At 63.0% G+C, this 21,653-nt stretch overlaps 1 protein-coding gene and 1 long non-coding RNA gene across 2 annotated transcripts in view; one reads left to right on the forward strand and one right to left on the reverse strand.

The window, feature by feature from the left end:
• The window catches only part of RXRA (retinoid X receptor alpha), a 114,665-nt gene extending 93,827 nt beyond the window's left edge, over positions 1 to 20,838 (reverse strand). The window contains exon 1 of the mRNA XM_016962037.3: positions 20,634 to 20,838. Coding sequence (XP_016817526.1) covers positions 20,634 to 20,661 — 28 coding nt within the window. The 5' untranslated portion in view covers positions 20,662 to 20,838. The remainder of the gene's footprint in view (positions 1 to 20,633) is intronic.
• On the forward strand, positions 10,767 to 15,647 carry LOC129135987 (uncharacterized). The gene is made up of 2 exons (XR_008537200.1): positions 10,767 to 10,984; positions 15,031 to 15,647. It is a non-coding gene; the product is annotated as an uncharacterized LOC129135987 (long non-coding RNA).
• Positions 20,839 to 21,653: the final 815 nt, after the last annotated feature.

Here is a 21,653-nt window from a genome sequence, read left to right on the forward strand (position 1 = left end):
TTCATTAAATTACACAGGAAAATTAGAAACATTATTACTTCCCTTGGCCCTTTAACCCTTTCTCTACCTGCTCTCCTTATGGCTGCCCCATTCTGCCCACAGATGACAGTGAGGTCCCCACCCCAACCCCACCTGCCTGCCACCCCCATAGTGATGGCAAGGCCTCCATCCCACCCTTGCCCGTCACCTCCACAGTAACAGAGAGGCCACCACCCCACTCCCACCCGCCTGTCACCTCCACAGTGATGGAAAGGCCACCACCCCACTCCCACCTGCCTGCCACCTCCACAGTGACAGCTGGGCCCTCCCCGCAAGGGCCAGGTCCAGGATGTGGTGCCTGGAAGCAGTGCCTCTCAAGCTGCCCCCCACCAGCCTTGCCCTCCCCCTCCGTAAGATGGGAGCAGTGAAGCGCTGGTGGGGTCCCAGCCAGTCCCACCTGTGACTCCTCCAACCCACACTGTCCCGACAAGGCTCCTCAAGCCCCTGGGCCTCCAGGAGGACCCTCCCTCACAGGCAGCTCCTTGTCCCACCCTGGGCTTCAGACTCCAGCAGCTCACAAGTGCGAGCAGACAGTGGGGTGAAGGTACATGACATCCCCAAAATGGGGGCTCCACCCTTGGGGGCATCCACCCACGGCACCTAGACACACGCTTCTTTCCCCCACTAATGTGAAGCTGGGCAGTGCCAGGACCTAGGGCAGGTCCTGCAGTCCCTGGGCACCCCTAGTCCCCAGAGCCCAGGTCCTGGTCAGGAAGATTAACGAGAGCCCCCAACACGCCCGGGAACGGCCAGCCACTGGCAGGACCTGGTGAGTGCTCAGAAGGAACAAGCAGAACCGGCTGCAAGGACCAGTGGGGGTGAGGCCACGGCAGCTGGGGGTCTGGGGAGGCTCCTGGATGAGCCGACAGCCGAGGGAGACCTGAAGGTGCAACGGCAGAAGGGCATTTGGGGGAGGGGACGGCAAGTGCAAAGCTGTGATGCTTGAAGACATCACATTAGTCAGCACAGCTGGTCCTCAGCAAGCCGCGGGAGGGCAGGGAGGGCAGGGCAAGGATGAACGCCAGGTCCCGGGCTGGGACTCCACCCCTAGGACCACAGCGGAACAGGAGGAACTAAAGAGGAGGGCGGCATGGTCCTGATCAGGTGCTTAGAATGAGCCAGCAGTGGTAGAGCCGAGGGACCCTACGTGGCCCCCCAATACCACACCACTCTGGGCTGTCAGCCATACCCCGCCTGGACCCCACCCCCCAGAAATGGCCTAGGCTGCTGCCCCGACTCTCAACTGTCCCTATATGAACACCGTAAGACGCACATGTATCAGGAAACACAGGTATAGGAGAGGACCTCCTGAATGGGGAAATCAAGGAGGGCTTCCTGGAGGAGGGGATATCTGGACACAGGAGCAGCCACAGTCCCACCCGGGGGTACCCATTCCATGTTCATCTGTGCCGGGAACTGACACGGGTTTAGTCATGAATGAGCCGGGCCAGAGAGTCAAGACTTTGATTATTTTCACCTTCCCCGTCATGCATTTTGCACTGACAGTGATAGGGCTGGGGCTGGGGAGATATAGCAGCAGCTAATTTCAACTTCAGTTGCTCCCTCCTGCCTTGGCTCTTTTTCGGTTCCAGGTTTCACAAGTTCCTATGGAGAATGGAGGCAGGCAGCTGGTGGGACAGCCTCTGCCGGGGCTACCAGCAGCTCCTGGATGAACACCTAGTGGGTGCAGCCAGGCCAGACATGTGATGTCGGCTCCCGCCAGAGCCCCCGTCCCGCCTGTGGCCTTGGTCTCTACTTGATGGAGGCCACCAAGGCCAGGGCTGAGGCTTCTCCAACCCCAAACTCCAGATCCCTCCACGAGGATCCATGCCAGTCCCAGGGTAGGGCCTGAAGTGCAATGAACCAACCAGGTACCCCCACTGCTGACCACCCAAGGGCACACAAAAACCCATCAGGGCTTTGGCCCAAACTTTCCACCTCCTTCCCAGCAGCTACACTTCATGAGCACCTGACAACTGGCCCTCCACAGAGCCAGCACAGCCGTGGGCTGTGCAAATACCAGCTAGAGGGGGATACGTTATCCTCACTAATCCGGTGGGGACCCTGAAGCCCATAACCTCCAGGGCACGTCCACTTTCATTTTCTCAGCCACTGGCAGTGGTCCCAGCAGACCAGGGGCTGCCACAGTCGCTGAGCTGGAGAGAGCTGGAGTCTGGGGTAGAGAAGCCACCCATCCACACTGCAGCTCGAGCACTGGGCCTCGTGATTCTGGCCGCTGTCCCCAGGCACACGGCCCAGGGGTGCAGGAGGCAGAGCCCACTCTGAATGGTTGTCACTGCTCCCCTCCCCAACTCTACATCCGCTGCCCAACTCTGCTGGGTCCACACCAGGCACAGGGCCCGCACAGAGGCTGCGTCCCATCACTACCACCAGTGTGTTGGGACAGGAAGCCCAGTGCCCATAGGGCGTCGAGGGAACCTAAGCTCAGAAAGTCTCCTACGGAAGGCAGCACACAGACAGACACCGGTCAGAGTGGGAAGCTGGTTGCTAAGGGGTATGGTGGTGGGGCCTGCCTGGCTCCTGAGGATGAAGGGGCATCCGTGGCCAGGCAGCAGTGAGAACTCCACCCTGGGGAGCCACAGAGGGCGCTACGCAGCAGAGAAGCACAGTTCTCAGAGGCCCGGGAGGTGGGGAGGAGAGGGCTCCAAGGCCCAGGGCCTGGGATCCAGCCCCGTCCCAACCTCCTGTTGGGAGCCCCCAGAGAAAGGAACCAAGGACTCCACTTCCACCTTTTTAAGAGGAATCTAAGCCTTGGGCGGGTGCCCAGGGTTGGGGGTTTTGTCAAGAAACCTCCAGTTTCCCCCACCCTGCAGCTGCTGAGTCAGGAGCAAAGGGGCGGGACCCCAATCTCAGCCCCTTCCGGCGGCAAGGGCAGGAAGCTGCACCCCACAAGTCTCTCCAGACACCAGGCTAGATAGACCCCAAGCTGCAAAGCCAGCCCCCTACCCACTCCTCCACCCAGGGAGGAGACACACCACAGCCTCCGCACATGCCGGTGCCAGAGGAGGCTGGGAAAAAGGGAGGCCCAGGGCAGGGTGGGGGCAGATCTGTCCACATTTGTACTGCATGGGCCCTGGCCTGCCAGGTCCCTGGGGCCAGCTCCAAGCGCAGGGAACGCTGGACTCAGGCCTACAAGGATGGAAAAAGAAGGGCAGAGCAGGCACACACGCCAGGCAGAGGCAACGGCTTGAGAGGTGGCACAGAGGTGGGGCCACACGGGGCACGGCCCCCGGGAACCTCAGCAGGACCAGGCCCCATGAGGAAGGGCTGCATCCTGTGGGGAGGGCCTATGGGGAGATGCCCACCCCACTGTGGTAGGGCCACGAGGGCCAATGACCGGCCAGAAGGTGAGAAGACGCCAGAGGAGCCCATCTGCTGACCCAGCCAGCCGGCCCCGCCTTCCGGGAGGAAACACTCTTCCCCACAGTTGCAGAAGATCCTCTGCTTGAAGGAAGAACGCAGGCTCCCTCAGCTCAGTGCCGCGCCCGGCTGGGGACGGGCGGATGGAGGGTTGGTCCCGAGGCCCCCAGGCCCGTGGCAGTCCACCAAGTGCACACGCGTCTCTCCTCTGGCCACTGAGCAAGATGGGGACAGGGCAGGGGACGTGACCCCTCAAGCCTATGTCAAGGTTGCACCCAGTGACTGGTCTCGCTTCCTGGCCCCGAGCAATTTCTAGGTCCTAGGATGGTTCCAGAACTAGCTGCCCCTGCAACCACTCCTCCCAAAAAAATGCTTCTTCCCATGAGATACAACACTCATGCCCTCCTCACGTTCCTTTGCCCTACACTGAGCGCCCCCTATTCCAGGGGCTGCAGGATGCTGACGGGCAATCCTGCATGAACCCCCAGAACCCAGAAGAAGAAACTCCTCCTCCCAGCCCTCAAAGACACTGAGGTTCAGAGGCGACCCCAGCCAGGGCCTTCCCTGCTCCCAGGCAAGAACTGAAGGACAGGCCTTACTTCAGTCCACCCTCACAACCACCTGGGCAGCAAGTGCCCTCACCCCACTTCACAGATGAGAAAGTCGAGACTCAGAGAGAGAGACACGCTGCCCCAGGTCACACAGCATGTAAAAGGTCTGCGTGGGGCCCTGAACTGTGGGCCGCAGACAGCTTCCCTGGCTCCAGGGCAGGAACCCCCTCCCCACCTCCCAAGGCCAAATGCTCTGGGTCCAAGACACCTCCCAGGGCTGGGCAGGTGAAAATCCCATAATCTGCTGGGGCCTCTCTAGAAGGAGGTCCCCCACCGCCTAGGCCGCGATATTGGGTTTCCTGGCCTCTAATCAAAGGATTATCAGACAATCCCCGGCACCCACACGTGCCTGCATCCGCAGTCATGCCACCCACATCACTCACATACAAAGGGAAGGTCACTGCGGTGGTGGCAGGGCCACAGCCACCACCTGCGCTCAACCCGCTGAGCCAGCCAGAGCAGGAAGGGCCAGGAAGGCAGGTAGGCAGCCTCCTCCGCGGTGCTGTCCACTCTCCTATGGGGCCAGGTTCCCCCAAACCCACCAGGTCAGGGCGGCCCACACCAGCCATCTCAGCCCTGGAGACCACACATGGCCCTGTGGGAACCACAGGGGCCTCCTCCCGCAGCCCCACAGCCCCACCACCTGCCTGGGCTCACAGCAGCTCCCAAGCAGTCCCTTGCCCACAGCTTGCTGTTACCACTCTGCCTGCACCAACCCACTGCCCCCCAATGACGGCAGGAAGAGGCCGCACAGCACGCCATCCCGAGTGCAAGCCTCTGGGGCCTGACCACCTGGGGGACCCCTGCTCTCTGTGCCTCAGTTTCCTGGCAGGGCAAGGGCGAGGATCGGCCCCTCCATGCCCACAAGCTGTGTGGCCTTGAAGATCGGCTCAGCCTCTCTGAGCCCAGGCCCCCTCTGTAAATGAGGGCAACTCCCTCCCCCAGGGTTCTGGGAGGGCAATGGGCTTGGCACAAGCTGGTACCGGGGCACCTGGTGCACTGTGGCTTGCTAGTCCTCGACCCGGACCCCCGCCCCTGCCCTCACTCTGGCCTGGGATCCACAGTGGGTCCGGGGCTTTCTCCAGCCTGATCTCACAGTTCAGAACCCACTACCCACCAAATGCCAGCACAAGAGCCCCCACCCCGGGCCCAGCAGAGCGCCTTCAGGGAGACGCCTCCTCATTTGGGGTCTTCATGTCCCCCAGCCAGCAACACCCACCACAGGCAGGCTCCAGCTAGCCGGATGCTCTGACAGCCCCTACCCCCAGGGTTGGGCTTCACAGACCCTGGAGCACAGCGGACCCTCAGCAAGTGGGGCCAGGCCAGTAGTGGGCAGAGCCTCAACAAACCCAAGCCCAGCCCTGCCCAGCCAGGCCCCAGGCAGTGACGCTGCCAGTCACGCACCCAGCTCCAAGACCACACCGCCCAGTGCCTCTACCTCCCAAACTCCAACCTCAGGCCAAGACCCAAAGGAGGGGTGGCAACAAACAGTCACACACCAAGACGTTCCCCTGCCACCATGCATGCCCCATGGTGCTCCCCATGGAGGACGGGAAGAGGCCAGCCGCCCTGGACAAGAGAGGAGCTCTGCCACCAGGTGTGTGCCGGCCAAGCTGCGAGCCAGCCCAACCCTGGGCCACCCATGCCCACGCCTCCTCCAAGGTCCTGGCCTGGGCCAGGAAGCCGGGTGGAGACTGGCGGGCGGGGGCCTATCTCACCCAGAGTTGCTAAAAAGAGCCAACAGGGAAGTAAAAATAGGAAATAAAAATAAAATGGCTCCAGCCAGGCCTGGTTGTTTGTGTAGGAAGCAAGGCCCCTCCCCAGCCAGCAGGGAGGGCTCGGCTCCAGGTTCCTCCCAGAGGAGGAATGTCCCCCCACCCTAGCAGCCCCCAGGACTCCAACCACACGCCAGAACCCCAGGCTGGAAGTGGCTCAAAGAAGAGTCCCAAGAATCTGGGTTCAAATCCCGACTTTGCTGTTAACTGGCCACATGATATTGGGCAAGCAGCTGAGCCCCTATCTGTAGCTCGGCCTCCTCATCAGCACTGGGGTGCAGGGAACGAGGGAGCGTGCCATGCTGTGCTGGGCACACACTCCAGGTACCACCACCCATGGCGGGGCCTGCGGTCACAGCTCCAGCCACCCACCTCTCCCTGTCCCCACCAGGACCCTCCCATCTGTGCTCTCACTCAGCCCCAAGGTGGGCCGTCAAGAGGTGAGGGCACGAGGCCAGGGTCAGGAGACAGCCTGGCTGTCAGCTCGCCCTGCTTGCCAGCCGTGCCGCTCTCAGACCTCAATTTCCTCATCCACACAATTAGAGGAAGCCTTCCTTGCTCTCCTTTCCTGCGAGGCCTTTCCAGGGTTCACATGAGGCTCATTCGCACTAAAGTGTGCGTGACTGACCCTGGCTTCAGGATTGGCTCAGCTCATTCTCCCAGGGCGCAGAATTGCGCAGAAGACAGGCTCCTTGCTCCCGGAGCTGAGACACCCCAGCTAGAGGGCCAGGGAGGACCGCTTGGGCCACAGCTCACACATCCAATCCACCTGCCCAGCCTGGACGGCATGTGGCTTAGGCACTGCTGGCACTGCTCAAGAAGGCAGCTGCGGGCCAAGGCGTGCATCGAGGCTCATGCACCGAGACCGTCTGCTTGGGTGCCTGCGGAAAGGGATCTGAGTGCTTCGGGTGGTCGGTGATACTTGCCACGCTGTAGGCCAGAGGGCAGGCAGTGAGCCGGTGCCACGTGAGCCCCACTTAGACCAAAACATACGGCTTCAGAGTGCTCCCTGGCACTTCCTAAAGCCCCTCAGCCCTCACTCCTGGCTTGACAATTATCACCCCTGTGACACTTCCTGGGAACTGGCTGAAAGGTCAGGGGGTGGCATCACTGGTCTGCCCCAAACCACCATCCCCACGATGGCCAAAGTCTTTCTAGAACATATATCTGCCTGCAGCCCTCCACAGCCCCCTACGGCTTCTCATTCTCCTGTCCTGGACCCCCAGCCCTCAGGACCCTTAGCTAAGGAGGGAGCCGGACAGCACGGGCAGTGGCCAGTCTCAAACCTGGACTCGCAGGCGCAAGCCATCAGAAGGTGTGGGGCACAAGACACACAGAAGCACACGCAGCCACACATGCCGACACAGCACGGGCACAGGGAGACACGAGGACACAAGTGCACACGGATACACGCTCACACAGGGACAGGGACAGAGGGACACAGACATGGGTGCACACAGATACAGGCTCAGACATGGACACAGATGTGCACAGAGGAACACACATGCACGGGTAAACACAGACAGGCTCACACAAGAGCATAGGCGTGCACACTCACATACACACAGGTTCACACACAGACACACACAGGCTCACACAAGGGCATGGATGTTCACAGACACACACACATGGGCTCACACACACACAGACTCACACACACACACAGAGGCTTACACACAGACTCATACACACAGGCTCACACAAGGGCATGGGTGTGCACAGACACACACACGGGATCTCACACATAGACACACACACAGGCTCACACACACACAGGCACACACACAGAGACACACACACAGGCTCACACACACAAGCACACACACAGAGACACACACACAGGCTCACACACACAGAGACTCACACAGAAACACAGGCACAGGCTCACACACACAGGCTCACAAAAGGCCATGGGTATGCAGAGACACACACACACGGGCTCACACACACACACACACACACAGACTCACACACGCTCACACAAGGGCGTGGGAATGCACACCCACACACAGGCTCACACACAGGCACACACTCACACAGGCATGGCACCCACACACTCTCACACACAGGCTCACGGGCTCACACGCAGACAGAGGCTCACGCGCACAAACCCTGCTGGAACCCCAGCCACACACGCAAGCCCACACAGGCTCACGGGCTCACACGCAGACAGAGGAGGGTCTGGGGAGGACGACACGCCCCCTGAAGGCCAGGCGGGGAGGAAGGAACAGTGCAGAAGGCGCCATGCCAGCCACCTCAGTCCTGGCCTTTCTGCCAAGAGCTCTCCAGGCTGGCCAGAGGGCATGAGAGGGTCCCTACGGACAGTGCACAGGGAGGCAGGGCCCTGAGCCCATGGGGCCAACCCCAGGGGGGGTGACCACCAGCCCTGCCCCGACAGCAGGCACACGGCCGGCGACCTAGGTCCGGCTCCGAGTCCCCAGGTCCCTGACGGTGTGGGCACTGCCAGCGCCAAGCAAGGCATCCACAGCAGGAGGCAGACAGCAGTGGTGACAACAATCGGCTCCTTGTTCTCAGAAAGGCGGCCAGGCAGACCTGAGGGAGGGCAGAGGGGTCAGCAGGGAGGGCAGAACGGCGGCTGTCTCCAGAGTCCTGGAGGGAGGATCTCTGGGCTCTGGGGGACCCTGGAGACTCCCAAGTCCCAACAGAGGCCTGCTCGCTCCCCCAGTCTCACCCGCAAGGCTGGGCACAGTGCAGGGGTCTGGCCCCAGGGCAAGGCTGGGGTGCCGGCTGCAGGGAGAGGGGCACCAGCTGCCCCCTCCGATAACGAGTTCACAGCTTATCAGCCATGTCCAGGCCGCGTGGGATCCGGCAGCCAGCCCTTCCCCTGCCCCAACCAGCAGCCGGCGAGCATCACTGCTTCCTAGGCAGGAGGCCTAACTGTCTACACGCAGGCAGGTCCTGGCCACTGACTGCGGCCAGACGCACGTGGGGACACGCCTCTCCCAGCCAGCAAGAGTGGCAGTGACCTCCCCTGTGACCCCATGGCCTGGGGGATGCCAGCCCAGGTCAGAGGGACCCAGGTGCCACTTGGGCTGGAGGCCCGTCAATCTGGGACCAGAAGTGGCCTGTGTCCTGCAGCCAGGGGCACCCTGACATGACGAGGCCCTTTCAGCGCCACAGTTGGCATTTATTCTTTAGAAACCATGTCCCACGGCAGCCACAGGGAGCCAGGAATGAGCCAGCAGGGGTCGAATGCCTGGCGATGGCCGTGCCCCACACACCTGCCCGTGCTGCCAGCCGGAGGGAGGCCCAGGGAGGCCCCGGGACAGTGCAGCAGAACCACACACCTGTCTTCTGTCAGGGCTCCTGACACCTCTGTCCCTCCCTGTGGTCACTGCCCAGCGTTTCCCTCCATGCCCTTCCTTAGCCCTACGTCGTCTGTGGCTGCCGCTGACCGCCCATCTCCCCCGCTGGCCTGGCAGCCCACGAGGGCAAGGACCTGCCTGTCACATCCTCAGAGCGGCTCTGGACAGAGGGGCCTTCCGTGAGCACTGGTGGCGCAGTCACCCATCTCTCCCCCGCCACCTCTCAGGGCTGGCACGCGGCCACCTGAACTGAACGAAACCCGCCTGTCTCGTTTCTTTTTGGAGAGGTTCAAGTTTTGCATTCTACATCTGCTCCGAGGACATCCAAGAGTCTCTGGGCGACCCCCCAGAGGGAGGCGCACTGCTGTCTGATGCAAGGGAAGGCAGAGTCAGCGAGCTCTGCCCTGGAAACCTTCGATGACGCAAAGTGAAGACACAGGTGTGAGGACGAGACATTGGCTTTCCCAGGCCAACTCCTACGCATCCTTCATGACCCAATTCAAAAGCCCCAACTCTCTGCATGCCAGGGTGAGCCGCTAATGCCTCCTCTGTGTCCCTTCTGTCTCCAGTACCTCCTCCCACCACCACGCTCACACAGCATCTCCACCCCAGACTGGGGTCAGGGATCCCTTACAGGTAAGAGAACTAAGGCCCAAAGAGGGTTAAAACATCTGGTCCAAGGTCATATTCCATCAAGTGGCAGCACTGGGGTCCATCCCAGGCCATCTGACCCCAGAGACCACTACCGCCCGCTTGAGGGCTAAGCCTGGCTCTACTGGGCCTTCCTGGTGGCCAGGAGGAGCCTGATGGATGTGGATGGACGGACGGACAGACAGATGAGCGGACGGACAGACAGCAGGCAGATGGGAGGCGCTTACTTCCCTCGTGGCTGGCCTTGACCCCCACACTGCTACAAGTTTCAACAAGACATGCTTACCAGCAGAGGAAGGACCCAGGTCCCCAACAAGGGCAGGCACTGGGGCTGAGCACCCCTCCCTCTCTCGATCTGGGAATCTGAGTTCAAGGACTCCCAGGCTCTGTCCAGCAGCCGGTGGCAGCCACATCTCCAACATGCTGAGCACTGGTGGGGCCTCTCCACAGGCAGGGGCACCCCCCAGCCTTAAGCCTCAGCCTCAGCTCCCACCCAGGGCCCCCAGGGATTCCAGCTGGCCCACGGAGTCCTCGAGGACAGTCCCAGACCCTCCATCTACTCCCACTCCCAGAAACCGACACCGAGCTAGACACACAGCAGGACTTCCCTTCCCTGGAAACTGGACCGGCCTCCAGAACAAAGGGGATTCAAGTCATGGTCACGATTTGAGAAATCAACTTTGCAAGGAACGGGCTCACCCGTCACATTTCTGAACCTGAGGGGCGGAGGGGATCAGTCGGCTGACCACATGAATTCGTGCCACAAACTTCATGAGGCTTATACGGCACCTGGCACTGTGGGCTCCACAGCCACAAAGATCCAGAGCCAGCTCCGAGCCATGAGAGGGGGTGCCTGGAGCCAGCCCTGTCTTGAAAAAGACTCTGAGGTCTGAGGGCCCCACGGGAAGAGGAGCAGGGCCCATTCAGTGACATCCACCGAGGCTCCGGCCGGCCACAGGGGCACAGCGGCACACTTCCGGCCGTGGACTCTGCCTGGCATCCTTCCTTCTATTTTCCAAATGAGGAAATCAAGACGAAGAGGGAAGAAGGAACGTGCTCCAAGTCACAAAGTCCATGTGGCAGAGAAGACCCGGGCTGTGAGCATGCCATTGCCCAGGCCCACTGTCTGCAGGGGCCTAGAGACCAGCTCTACGTTGCCGTTAAGGGGTGACGCCCCCTGTGATCCCAGCCTCGGGAGAAGGTAGGTCACACAGGACAGAGGGGTGGATGGCTCTGACCTTGTGCCCAGGAGACTGAGGGGAGGGAAGAGGAAGGCCCCGCTGCCCTTCCAGTCCTCACCCCTCCACTGGGCCCGGGATGGTGCGGTGGTGCTGCCTGCCAGGCCCGCCTCGCCACTGTCTGTGCCCAGAGTGACCTGGCACCCCTGACGAAGGCCCCGCCTCCCTGCCCTACACCTCAACCTTGATCCTGGGCAGAAAGTCCATGAAGGGGTGGGGTAGGGGCAGCTCCACCGCCTCCCGTGGACTCTGCTCACGGTCAGAGCTGTTTTCCTCCCTCCGGTTGGGGAGAGGGCGAGAAGCCATCCAATAGCCTTGCACTCACACGGGGGCTCCCGGGCAAATGGCGCCTAAGCTGCCCACAGGGAGAGGCAGGGACCAAGGCAGGACCACAGGGCACTACAGGGACAGACCAAGGGGTATAGGAATAGGCGGTAGGGAAGGGCCCCAGCCGTTCCTCCCAGTAGTGGACACACCCTGGGAGCCAGGGCCCCGAGGTGGGGTACCGCACATGGGCGCCAGTAGGAGTCACACTCCAGACCTGGGCAGGAAGGAGGGGGGACATCAGGCCAGCTGGGGGCGGCCAGGCTGCAGCGAGGCCCACCCCTAGCCTGAGCTCCTCCCAGGGTTAATTATTCCCAGGCCAGCTGACCATAGCCCCATGCTCACAGGGGTCCCCACCAGCACAGACCTGGAAGCCAGCCAGCAAGGGGCAGGCCAGAGGAGCCTGGTCACACAGTCAGACCCTTCAGAAATCCTCCAGGGAAGCCCCTACTTATGCCCGCACGGGCATCCCTACCCCATACCCTTGGCTGGAACCAGATCCCCCTGGAGAGAATCCATCCATTCTCTCTGCCTTGATTCCTTCCCCACTTCCCACCCAACAAACTCCTACTCATCCCTCAAAACCCAACTACATCACCTCCTCTGTGAAGCTTCCCTGACCTCCCCCAGGCAGTTTATGGGTGAGACAACTGAGGCCTAGTGAGGTGAATTTGCTAGCCCAGGGCCATACAGCCTGTGACTCAGAGGGGCGCTCACTCATCGCAAGGGGCAGCCTACCTCACCAGTTAGTTTTAGACATGAGAAAATCAGTGAGAGGTGCCTAATGAGGTGGGAGAGGCTACAGAGCCACATGACACTAGGTGGAGGCCTGGCCTCCATCCTGGGGACAATGGGGTGCCATGGAAGGTTCCAGGCAAGGAAGGTCACTGCCCAAAGAGAGAAGGACTAGCCTGGCCTTGAGTGATAACCGTCATGGGGACTGACCCCACTCATCTGTGGCCCCTACTGCCTCTGCTCTGCCATGCCCCCAGGCCACCGCTTCCCCATTATAAGCTGCACATCCCAAAAGCGCTTCACCACAACATGCCCAGTCCACATCCAGACCCACACCCACCCTGGCTAGCTCAGAGCCCATGGCTTCCTGGACCCCAGCAACCCAGGCCCTACCCCAGCCCAAGTCCTGTCCCCTCAGCTGGGGAGGGCATAGAGCCATTTCCCAGGGAGCTGGTCCCCAGGGTGCCACCCTGACCAATGGCCAACAGCATATCAGAACAAAGCCAGGGTGCCAAGAAGGCAAGGCAGAGGCTTTGACAGCCAGAGGGCCCCAGGGAAACTGAAGCCCACAGAGGGGAAGGGACCTGCCCAGGGCTACACAGCAGCCTGGTCAGAGAGCAGCCCCACCATGTAGAGAGCTGAGTTCGAGGGACGGCTCAGCACACACTGCCACCGCCACAGCCCATGCTAGCACTGCGGCAGTCAATGACACTGCTGCCCAATGCCCAGTCCTATTTCTGAGGAGCAAATTGTCACCAAGGTGGTCCTCTGGACACCAGGCCTGGGTTGACAGGAAACCAGGAGCTGGATGCGGCCTGCCAGCCTCTCTCCAAGGTACCAGATACATCCTCCCCAAGCACAGGCACTGAAGCCACTGCTGACAGGCAGGAGAGGTGCTTCTGATCCCACTCTCTAAGTCAAGCGAGTCCTTCCTGCACACCTGTACTGGGTGCTGCAGGGATGCCCTCGCCTCAGAAGGGCCCTGCCCTCAGGAAGCCTGGGAAAAAAGAGGCTGGATGGGTGGCTGGCACGTGGAGAGCTCCCATCCGCCAGGCACCTGCACCAGCAGCGGCCTCAACGCCTAACACAGGCGTGGGATCACTCCACGGCCCTCAGGCGGGAGGAAACTGGGCAATAGTCAGGCACAGACCCAGCAGGCTTGCCAGCGGGAGCTGAATGGAGGCTCTGGGCACCAAGTCCAAAGCTGCAGCCCCACCCCAAGCCCTGTACCAAGGGGGCTGCTGGGCACCAAGGATGGCAGGTGGGCTCTGGCTGGGAAGGAAGGCTGAGCCTGCACAGGTGGAGAGGGAAGAGCAGGCAGAGGGAGTCCCGGCAGAGGCACAGGGCGGCCCAGGCCCGAGAGCGCCCGATTCAGAGGGGCTCGGACACAGCAGCTGTTGGGAGCCCACCCCAGCGACTCCAGCCACCTGTGCTGTCACTGCCTGACCTCTGCCCAGGGCCAGTGTGGACACTTAAGCTAAATTGGTCAATTACAGGATACTCAGATCCCTCCCCGGGGCTTCCCAGCCTCACTGCATTCTGGGCTGCAGCACCAGGAAGCCTGTTGAATCAGTAACCTCATTACAGCCGGCGGCCGCACCCGGGGTTGTCTTTGAACTCCGAGGGTTTATCCATGGCGGCTGGAGGATTTACACACGGCCTGGCCCAGGCCCAACTCACTCTCCCCTCCCCTCAGCGCCAGAGGCTCCAGACCCCGCACGCACGGCAGCAGTCTGCCCCGACACCCATCACCCCCAGCCCTGGCCCCGGGTACAGCTGGGGAAACCGAGGCCCAGCTGGAAATTACTGTGGCTTAGAGGGCCAACAGAGGTGCAGGGAGGCCAGGCACGGCCTCTGGGTCACCCCAGAGGTAGGACTGTGACCAAGGGCTTCCTGGCGTCCCTCACCCCAGCAGGCAGTGCCTGGAAGAGGAGCTGGGGCTGAAGCCAATCATCAAAGACAGATGTGGGCTGTGCAGGACAGACCCCGTGGCAACTTCTCACACAGAGACCCTGAGAGGCTCTGATCCCCTGAAGGACCCCTCAATGTCCCACTCCCCAGCCCCAAAGTCTGGTCCCCTCCATGGTCTCAGCATCCCTGATCCGGCCCCAGAGGTCCGGCTGCTCTACTCCCCCTGGACAGCCTGCCCCCCACTTCATCCAGAGCCCGGGGAGTGCAGGGGGGGCCGGAGCCAGGGCCAGGGAAAAGGTGCCTCACCCATACCCGTGCCCGGGAAAGACGACCCCCAGGCCAGCCCAGGGACCTGGCCTAAGCCCCCAGGAAGATGCTAGGAATCCTCCCCCCTTCCCAGGCTGCCATGCTGAGAAGCCCAGCCAGGGCAAGGGTGCAAGGCCATTCATAGGGGCCCCAAGGCCCACCTGAAACCAGTGAGCCACCTGGAGAGAGTCACTTCCTCCTTCCAGGCCTTGCCTGGCTGCCTCCAGACCACCCTCTGCACAGCACTGGTGGCCTCGTTCCAGCCATGAGCACCACACTGGGATCCCCCAGTCTCCGGGCACCCATGCACCTACGCCCGGCACACAGGCCCTACCCAGCCTCACCTCACACGTGAACCCCCTCCTGGTTCCAGCCCTGCAACCCCACCCTTGCATCCTCACCCCCTTCACCCCCTCCAGGCCAGACCTTGCTGTCCCTACCTCTGGGCACCCCTCCCCCACCCCTCCCCCACCCCTCCTCCACAGGCAGCAGGACCAGGCCAGCACCCAGCGGGGGCTCCCTAAGCCACGTGTGGACAAGCCCACCAGCAATCCCCGCCTCCTCAGCCAGGGTTGTCAAGGCTCTGCCAGGTCACCCTGGGAAGGCTGCGGCAGACGCCTGCATGCATGGGGTGGGCCACGTGTGCTGGGTTAGGACCTCAGAAAGAACTGTGCCCCTACCCTGCCCTGCCCTGGGACCCGGGGGTCCAATCTCACTCCGTCCACTCCCCCAGGTACCTCAGGAATTTGCTGCAGACAGTGCTGCCCTGGTGGCGTGAGGAGGTGGGCAAGCCACAGTTCCAGGCTGGGCCTCTGCTGCTCACCCAACTACAGCTTTCCACCTGGGAGTGGGGACTTCTCCTAGCCACCACCCCAAGCCAAGGACAACCCTGGAGTGAGGATCAAGGGGTCGCCACTCCTTAGAGGGCCTTCAACCAGCACAAGAGGCCAAGATGCCCAGTCCCAGGGCACAGAGCTGGCATGGTGAGACCTCAGCCCTCCACCAGGGTCCCCACTGAACAAAAACCTCACTCACTCGGGCCAAGACCAGCAATGGGGCTCCTGGGAACCAGCATGGGACACAGACCCAGCCTGGTCGGTGAGCAGCCTCTGAGGATGCTGAGAGGCAGGAGGACCTGGGGCAGCAGAGCCCCCACCCTGGGGACAGGTCCTCCCAGCTGGAGCTCAAGGCGGCCCCCGCTAGTCAAGTGCCGGAGAAAAAGCAGGCCCCACAGAGGGACACAAAGGCTGGCCCACAGACCTCACCCAGGGTTCAGTGTCCCCATCCACTAAGTGGGCTTGTCTCTGTGACACCTCCACAAGGTCCCAAAAATAAAGTCCCTGGCACGAAGCAGGCGCCCGCTGCAGCCATCGGCAGCTTCGTGGGGGCAGGGTGAGTCCTGGACAAGTTGGGGAGATTTAGAAAAAAAGGAGGCCAACAAACCCAGCAGGGAGCACCGTGCTCCTTGGGGGACCCCATGAGGCCTGGCTCACTCACGGGCACGCCAGGACACGGGCCAGCGGCCAGCAGCGCCAGGTGACAGCCTGTGACTCTGTGTGTGTGCAACGGTGAGCGTGCCCACACCCAAGCCCTGCACGCGGTCCGCACCCGCTCTCCCCACAGCGGCCGGGCCAATTTTCCTTAGCTGCTTTCTGCTCCATTTCACGCTCATTCAGCTGCTGAGCTAGACAATTGCTTTGTAACTCTAGGGCGCAATTTCCCTGTCTGTGAGGCGCTGGGGCACAACTGCTCAGAACATCTCGCACCAGGCTCGGGTGGGTGTGCAAACCGCGGTCCCTCGCCCCACCTGCCTTCTTGGGACTCTGAGGAGGGTCCCTGGAGCGGCATAGGGGCTGGTCCCAAGGACCCAGCAGCAGCGAGCGCTCTCCTGTGGCAGGCCTATATCCACAGAAAGGGCTACCTCAGTGTCCCCGATGTCCTCTATTCCTGAGTCTGTTCCTCCACACCTGACAGCCCCCAGCGACCATCATGGCCTGTTCTGGTCCAGTGCTGGAAACCTGGCCCCACCTGACCCAGGCAGGAGGCACAGAGAGGACCTAGCCACAGGCTAGGGGAAACACCCCACAAACAGACTCCCCGAACTCCCAGCCAGCCTACAACACACCAGGCTGCCTTCTCCAGCATTTGGAAGAGCCAATGAGTATGTCCATTTTTCAGATGGACAGCCAAAGCCCCAAGAGGCCAAAGAGCAGACCAGGCAGGCAGCGAGGACAGAAGGCCCAACCCCAGGTGGCCTGACCACCCGCCCAGCAATGGGACACCACCTGTCAGAACCTCTTCCTGGGAAGGTGCTGATCCCTGCAAAACCACCACCACCTCCATCCTGCAGGTAACAAAGGCCCTGAATGGGAGAAGGCAGAGGAGAGGAAGGAAGGATGAAAGACAGAGCTGCACCCTATAAAATGGAAACATACAGGCAGGTGGGCAAGGTGCAGGGGGAAGAGGGTGACCCCTCTACCCACACCATAGCACCCTGAAACTGATCAGCTTAAGAATCTCAGGACAAAGGTCTGGAAGGTGACCCCCAAATGGACACCAGCCCCCAACAGCCACAGGCCAGCCCCCCAGGCCCCTGTGGCCCTAGACCCCAGCCTCATCCCTAGCCCAGCAAATGGCCAATTCCTATGAAAACACACCAGTTAACGGGCCAACCCAAGGCCCTGGCCACCAAAGCCAGCTAAAAAATACAAACTCAAGCCTGGCAGAGAAGGGAAGGAGGGGCAGGTCTTGGCTTGCAAAGCCCGGGTCCCAGGGACAGTGTCCCAGCCCTGAGCCAGCTGGGGGTTGGGGAGGGCCTCTGCCCTGTGTCTGCTGGGACAGCTGTGCCCTCTTCTCCAGAGGACAGGCATTGCTCACGACTCGAGGTCCCAGCCCTGAAACATTTGACCCCATGGCAAAACCAAACGTCACCCAAGAAATGAAACTCCCCAGGCAGCCTCCACTGGCACTGGGTGGACCTGTAAGGCTTTCACCCCGCCCCCACACCACCTTCCATGCAGCTGAGGTCTGTCCCACCCTCTCCTGATGCCAGAGCCCCCTGCCACATGCACGACCAGCCCCCAGGGGCAGAGGGGCACACCCCTGAGTACCCCCTGTTCCCACAGTAATTCCACAGCAAATCCTGCAGGCACCCTTTCCCAGGGGAGGAAACAAAGACCACTGACAGCGACCTCCCGCGCAGCCACGGGGGAGATAGGGCAGGGGCCAAGAGAGGGCAGTCAGAGGGGCCTCCTGGTGGAGGCGAGCCCCCCACAGGCCCTGAAGGACAGGCACAGCTGGAAGAACCACCAGGTGCTGGCAGAGCCGGGAGCCAGTCACAGCAGCTGCCCGTGTGACCAGGGCTGCCGGCTCAACCTGCACCCCACACCCCAAGGGACTCAGAGCACCCGCCCCCCACCAGCCCTTCCTAGGGGCCCAGCTCGTCCCATCCACATCTGGGCAGAGGATCACAGCTGCATGCTCGGGTCCAGGCCCAGCAGCCAGCCCTAGGCAAGGTTGGAGGCTAGCAAGCCAGGGCCACCATCGGACTGGGCCATTTTTCTCTCCCTGACATCTCCCCAGTCAACAAACAGGGCCCCTCCAGAGTTTACCAAAACAAACACCCTGCCGTCGGGCAGCGCCCGCGCTAAAAGACGCCCTCGTCAGGCCTGAGCGGGACTCCAAGCCCAGCCTCCTGAGAGTCACATGACCCTGTTATTTCGGGAGGCCCCGGAATGTGCTCTATTTTGGGTCCCAAGGGCTCTGATGTTACCAGAAGCCCCTCACACAGGCTGCAAGCTCACCCAGGCCCCCAAGTGCCCCAACTCCAAGAGTGGTCAGCGGGCCTACAGCTTTGCCACCGGGTCTCTCCACAGGCGCATGGGGTCTGGTGTGGTCTGAGACCTTTGGACTCTGTGGACTCCGCCTGAGTCCCACCATTCAGGATAAGGCCAGCCGGGGCCTTCTCCCCGGCAGGCGTGGGAGCGCGGCCAGCCCCGGGCAGCAGGGCCAGGAAGCTGGGGCTGCCTCTGGCGAGTCCCTCGGCCTTGCTTTCCTTCCAGATCTGGACGCTGGACTCATCCCTGCCCTCACTGAGCGGCTCGGTGGACACCGACTGGGATCCTCCCCCAGCCCACCAAGCCCAGCGGCAGTGAATGCTGGGAGGAGGAAGCCCTCTCTACCCCAGACCCCAAAAGCGGCTGGGCAGCTGTAAGGGGTGGCCGAGTCTCCCCAGCAGCTCCAGGTCTGACCGGTCGGCCAGCCGGGCCAAGACAAGCCAGGCCCTCCACCACTCACCCCGAGGAGGGATTAGGCTGTGTTGACAAAAGGGCTTAGGCAAGTAGCCGCTTAAATGGACCTTCGACTGCTCTGGACTTCAGAGCTGGTCACAAGCTTAGAAAAAAAATAAAATGTAATCAGAGCCCAGGGCTCTCTGCTCAGCCCTGGGGCGTGGGCTGCCTGGGAGGCCATGGGCCGGTCGGGAGAGCTGCTGCTCGAGAACAGAAGACTCCTAGCTTCCTTGTGGCAGGGGAGTGCCCAGGGAGATCCCTGGGGCAGTGGCTCGGAGGCACGACCTCTCCTCCTCACAGGGACTCCAGCAAGCCACCATGGCGACTGGGCACCCCTTGCTCCCTCGCCCTACATCCACCAGCTCCGTGGACTATCCCTGTCCCACCCAGAGCATTAGAAACAGGGACCTGTTCGGTTCTCAGTACTCAGCTGAAGTGCAACCAGCCAGGCCCCTGCCACGTCCAGGGGCCAGACACTGAGCTGAGCATTCTCGTTCCAGAGGAATCGTCTGGGAGAGCCTAGCTCTGTGTGTGTGGATGTGTGTGTGCACATGTGTGAGTGCAAAGCTTTAATAGGGAAAGGCAGCCCCAGCCCACTCCACACTGCACTCGGTCACAGACAGCGCAGCATTCCCTCCTGCCTCACACTCAGCAGTACCACGAGCTGGGGGTGTTAATCCCAAATCCACCACCTTGTATCCTGGGGGCTCAGCCTCTCCCAGCCAGTTTTCTCATCTGCAAAATGGGCATGAGCGCCCACCCCTGGAGGCTGAGCCCTGGAGCTCATTCAAGGCCTCGAGCCCACCACTCCATCATGACAGAGGCAGGGAGTAAGCGTTACGTCTGACAAACCTGGAACCCACCGCCTGCCCCGGTCACGGGGCAGCACACCTGCCTGTGAGTAGCAGAGATACTCAGACTCTCACCCTCACATCCAGGAGGGGCTAGGTCCATGCTGGCTCCCCTTGATGCCCCATCTCACTAAACATCCCTGCAGCTACATTGGCTTCTGAGCACCTCCTGGGGTGGCCAAGCTGCACCCCAGGCTGCAGGGAGGGTGGGCAGGAGGGGCTACGGATGGCGGGGGCTTCATTCATAATCAGCTGTTTCGCTCTCCATTCAGCACAAATCCTTCACCCGGCCTGACAGCCTGGCTGCCGTCCCACCACCAAATTAATATCCTTCCCGGAGCTAATTTATAAAGTCTCCCCCTTCTCACTAGCTTCCAAACCCCTGGGAGAGCAATGGGTGGGGGCCCCAGCCATGCCCTCTCCCCCTTCTCGGTAGGTCTGGGCCTGGAGTTGGCGGGCAGTCTGGGATAGGAAGCTACCGGGCGGGATGGCAGGAGGAGGAGGGAAATTGACCCTACGCGCCTCTGCGCTGTCCTGCTCACAAATGGAGAGCCAGCCTGGGAGAACACCCGGGGGTGCCAGAGTGAGGGGCCCCATTTCTGGAATGGGGCCTTCCCAGGTCTGACGTTCTGTTCATACAGCCCCGGGGGCCCCTGCCCACCCGGGCGTGGGCTGCTTTGGGGATAACAGGGTCCCAGTCTGTTTCCTGGGCGGACACACACCCAAGGGCCAGCGGCCTGCTGGAAGCCGCAGCCCGACGGGCGGGCGGCGCAGAGGCCGCTCGGGGCCCAGCGCGCCGTCCCGGTCCCCAGGCCAGGGAGGCCGGAGCCGCGGAGCGCAGAAGTTGCTCCTCCCGCTCCGGCCGGGTTCCTGCGCGGCGCGGCTGCAGCTGGGCGCCGGGGCGCAGGCGGCCGCCGGTGAGCGGGAGACCCCTCCTCGTCCCGGGCGAACCTGCCACCCGCCCCCCGGCCCCGCCGCCCGCCCGCTGCCCAGCCCCGCCCGGGCCCCGCGAAAAGTTGCCCCGGGTCGACCCTCCCCGGGCCCGGCGCCCGAACTCACGCGAAGGTCGGCGAGGGGTCCGAGCGGGGCCCGGGCCGGCGACCCCCCGCGCGCGCCGCCAACGCGCCCCCGGCCCCCTCCCGCCCGCCGGCCCCCGGCCCCCGGCCCCGTCCCCGCCCGGCCCGGCGAGCACTCACCGAGCGGCAGGAAATGTTTGGTGTCCATGTCTGCGACTAACTCATGCCCGGCCGGCGGCGCAGGCAGCGGGCGGCGGGCGCGGCGGCCCCCGGCGCGGCCGGCCCGGGCCCGGGCGGCGGGGAGCCGGCGGCGGCGGTGGCGGCGGCGGCGCGCGGAGGCCGCGGCGCGGCGAGTTGTTGCAAAAGTCGCCCAACAATGTAAACTACTTGTGTCTGCGCGCCGCCGCCGCGCGCGCCCGGCCCGCGCCCCCGCCGCCGCGCGCCCGCGCCCCGCTCCGACCGCGGCGCTGCGGCGCCGGCGGGGGGGTGGTGGGGGGCCCGCGACGGGCGCTGACTCGGCGCAGCGCCGCCGCCACCGCTCGGCCCGCGCCCCGCCCGCCCAGCCCCGCCCGGAGCGCGCCCCCCTCCGCCGCCGCAGCCCCGCGATCGCCGCCCGCCCGGCCGCCGAGTTGAGAGCGCCGTGCAAACTTGCGAGTTCTCCTCCGCCAGGGGTTCCCGGGAGCCGCGAGGAGGCGGCGTGGGAGGGGGCGGGGCGCAGAGGGAGCGGGGCGGGGGCGAGGGCGGGAGCAGAACTCCCTCCCCGGGCCCGCCACACACTCGCGCACACACTCGCGCACACACACACTTGCGCGCAAGGGCCCGGAGGAGGCGGAGAGCCGGGCCGGGAGCCCAGCGGCCGGGCCATTGTCTGCGCGGCCACACAAAGCGGCCGGGCGGTGGCCGCGAGGGGACCCCGGCCCGGGCCAGGCAAGCGCAGTGCCGGGCGGGATGGCCGCGGCACCCATACCTCGCACCCCGCCGCGGCGGACACGTGGGGAAACTGAGGCCCGGGAGTGACGATGTGCCCCAACGGCAGAGGACGAGCTCCTTGTCCGGGGAAGGTTTCGTCTTCCGGACGCTACCCCCGGTCCACCCCACACTTTCACGCCCTACCCCCACGGAGAGACCCACGAGCCCACCGGGAACGAGGAGGGGTGCGCGCTTCGCCTCCTCATCGACCCGCACTCCTGGGACCCCTCT

This window comes from Pan troglodytes, chromosome 11, assembly GCF_028858775.2.
Source record: "Pan troglodytes isolate AG18354 chromosome 11, NHGRI_mPanTro3-v2.0_pri, whole genome shotgun sequence".
Lineage (NCBI taxonomy): Eukaryota > Metazoa > Chordata > Mammalia > Primates > Hominidae > Pan > Pan troglodytes.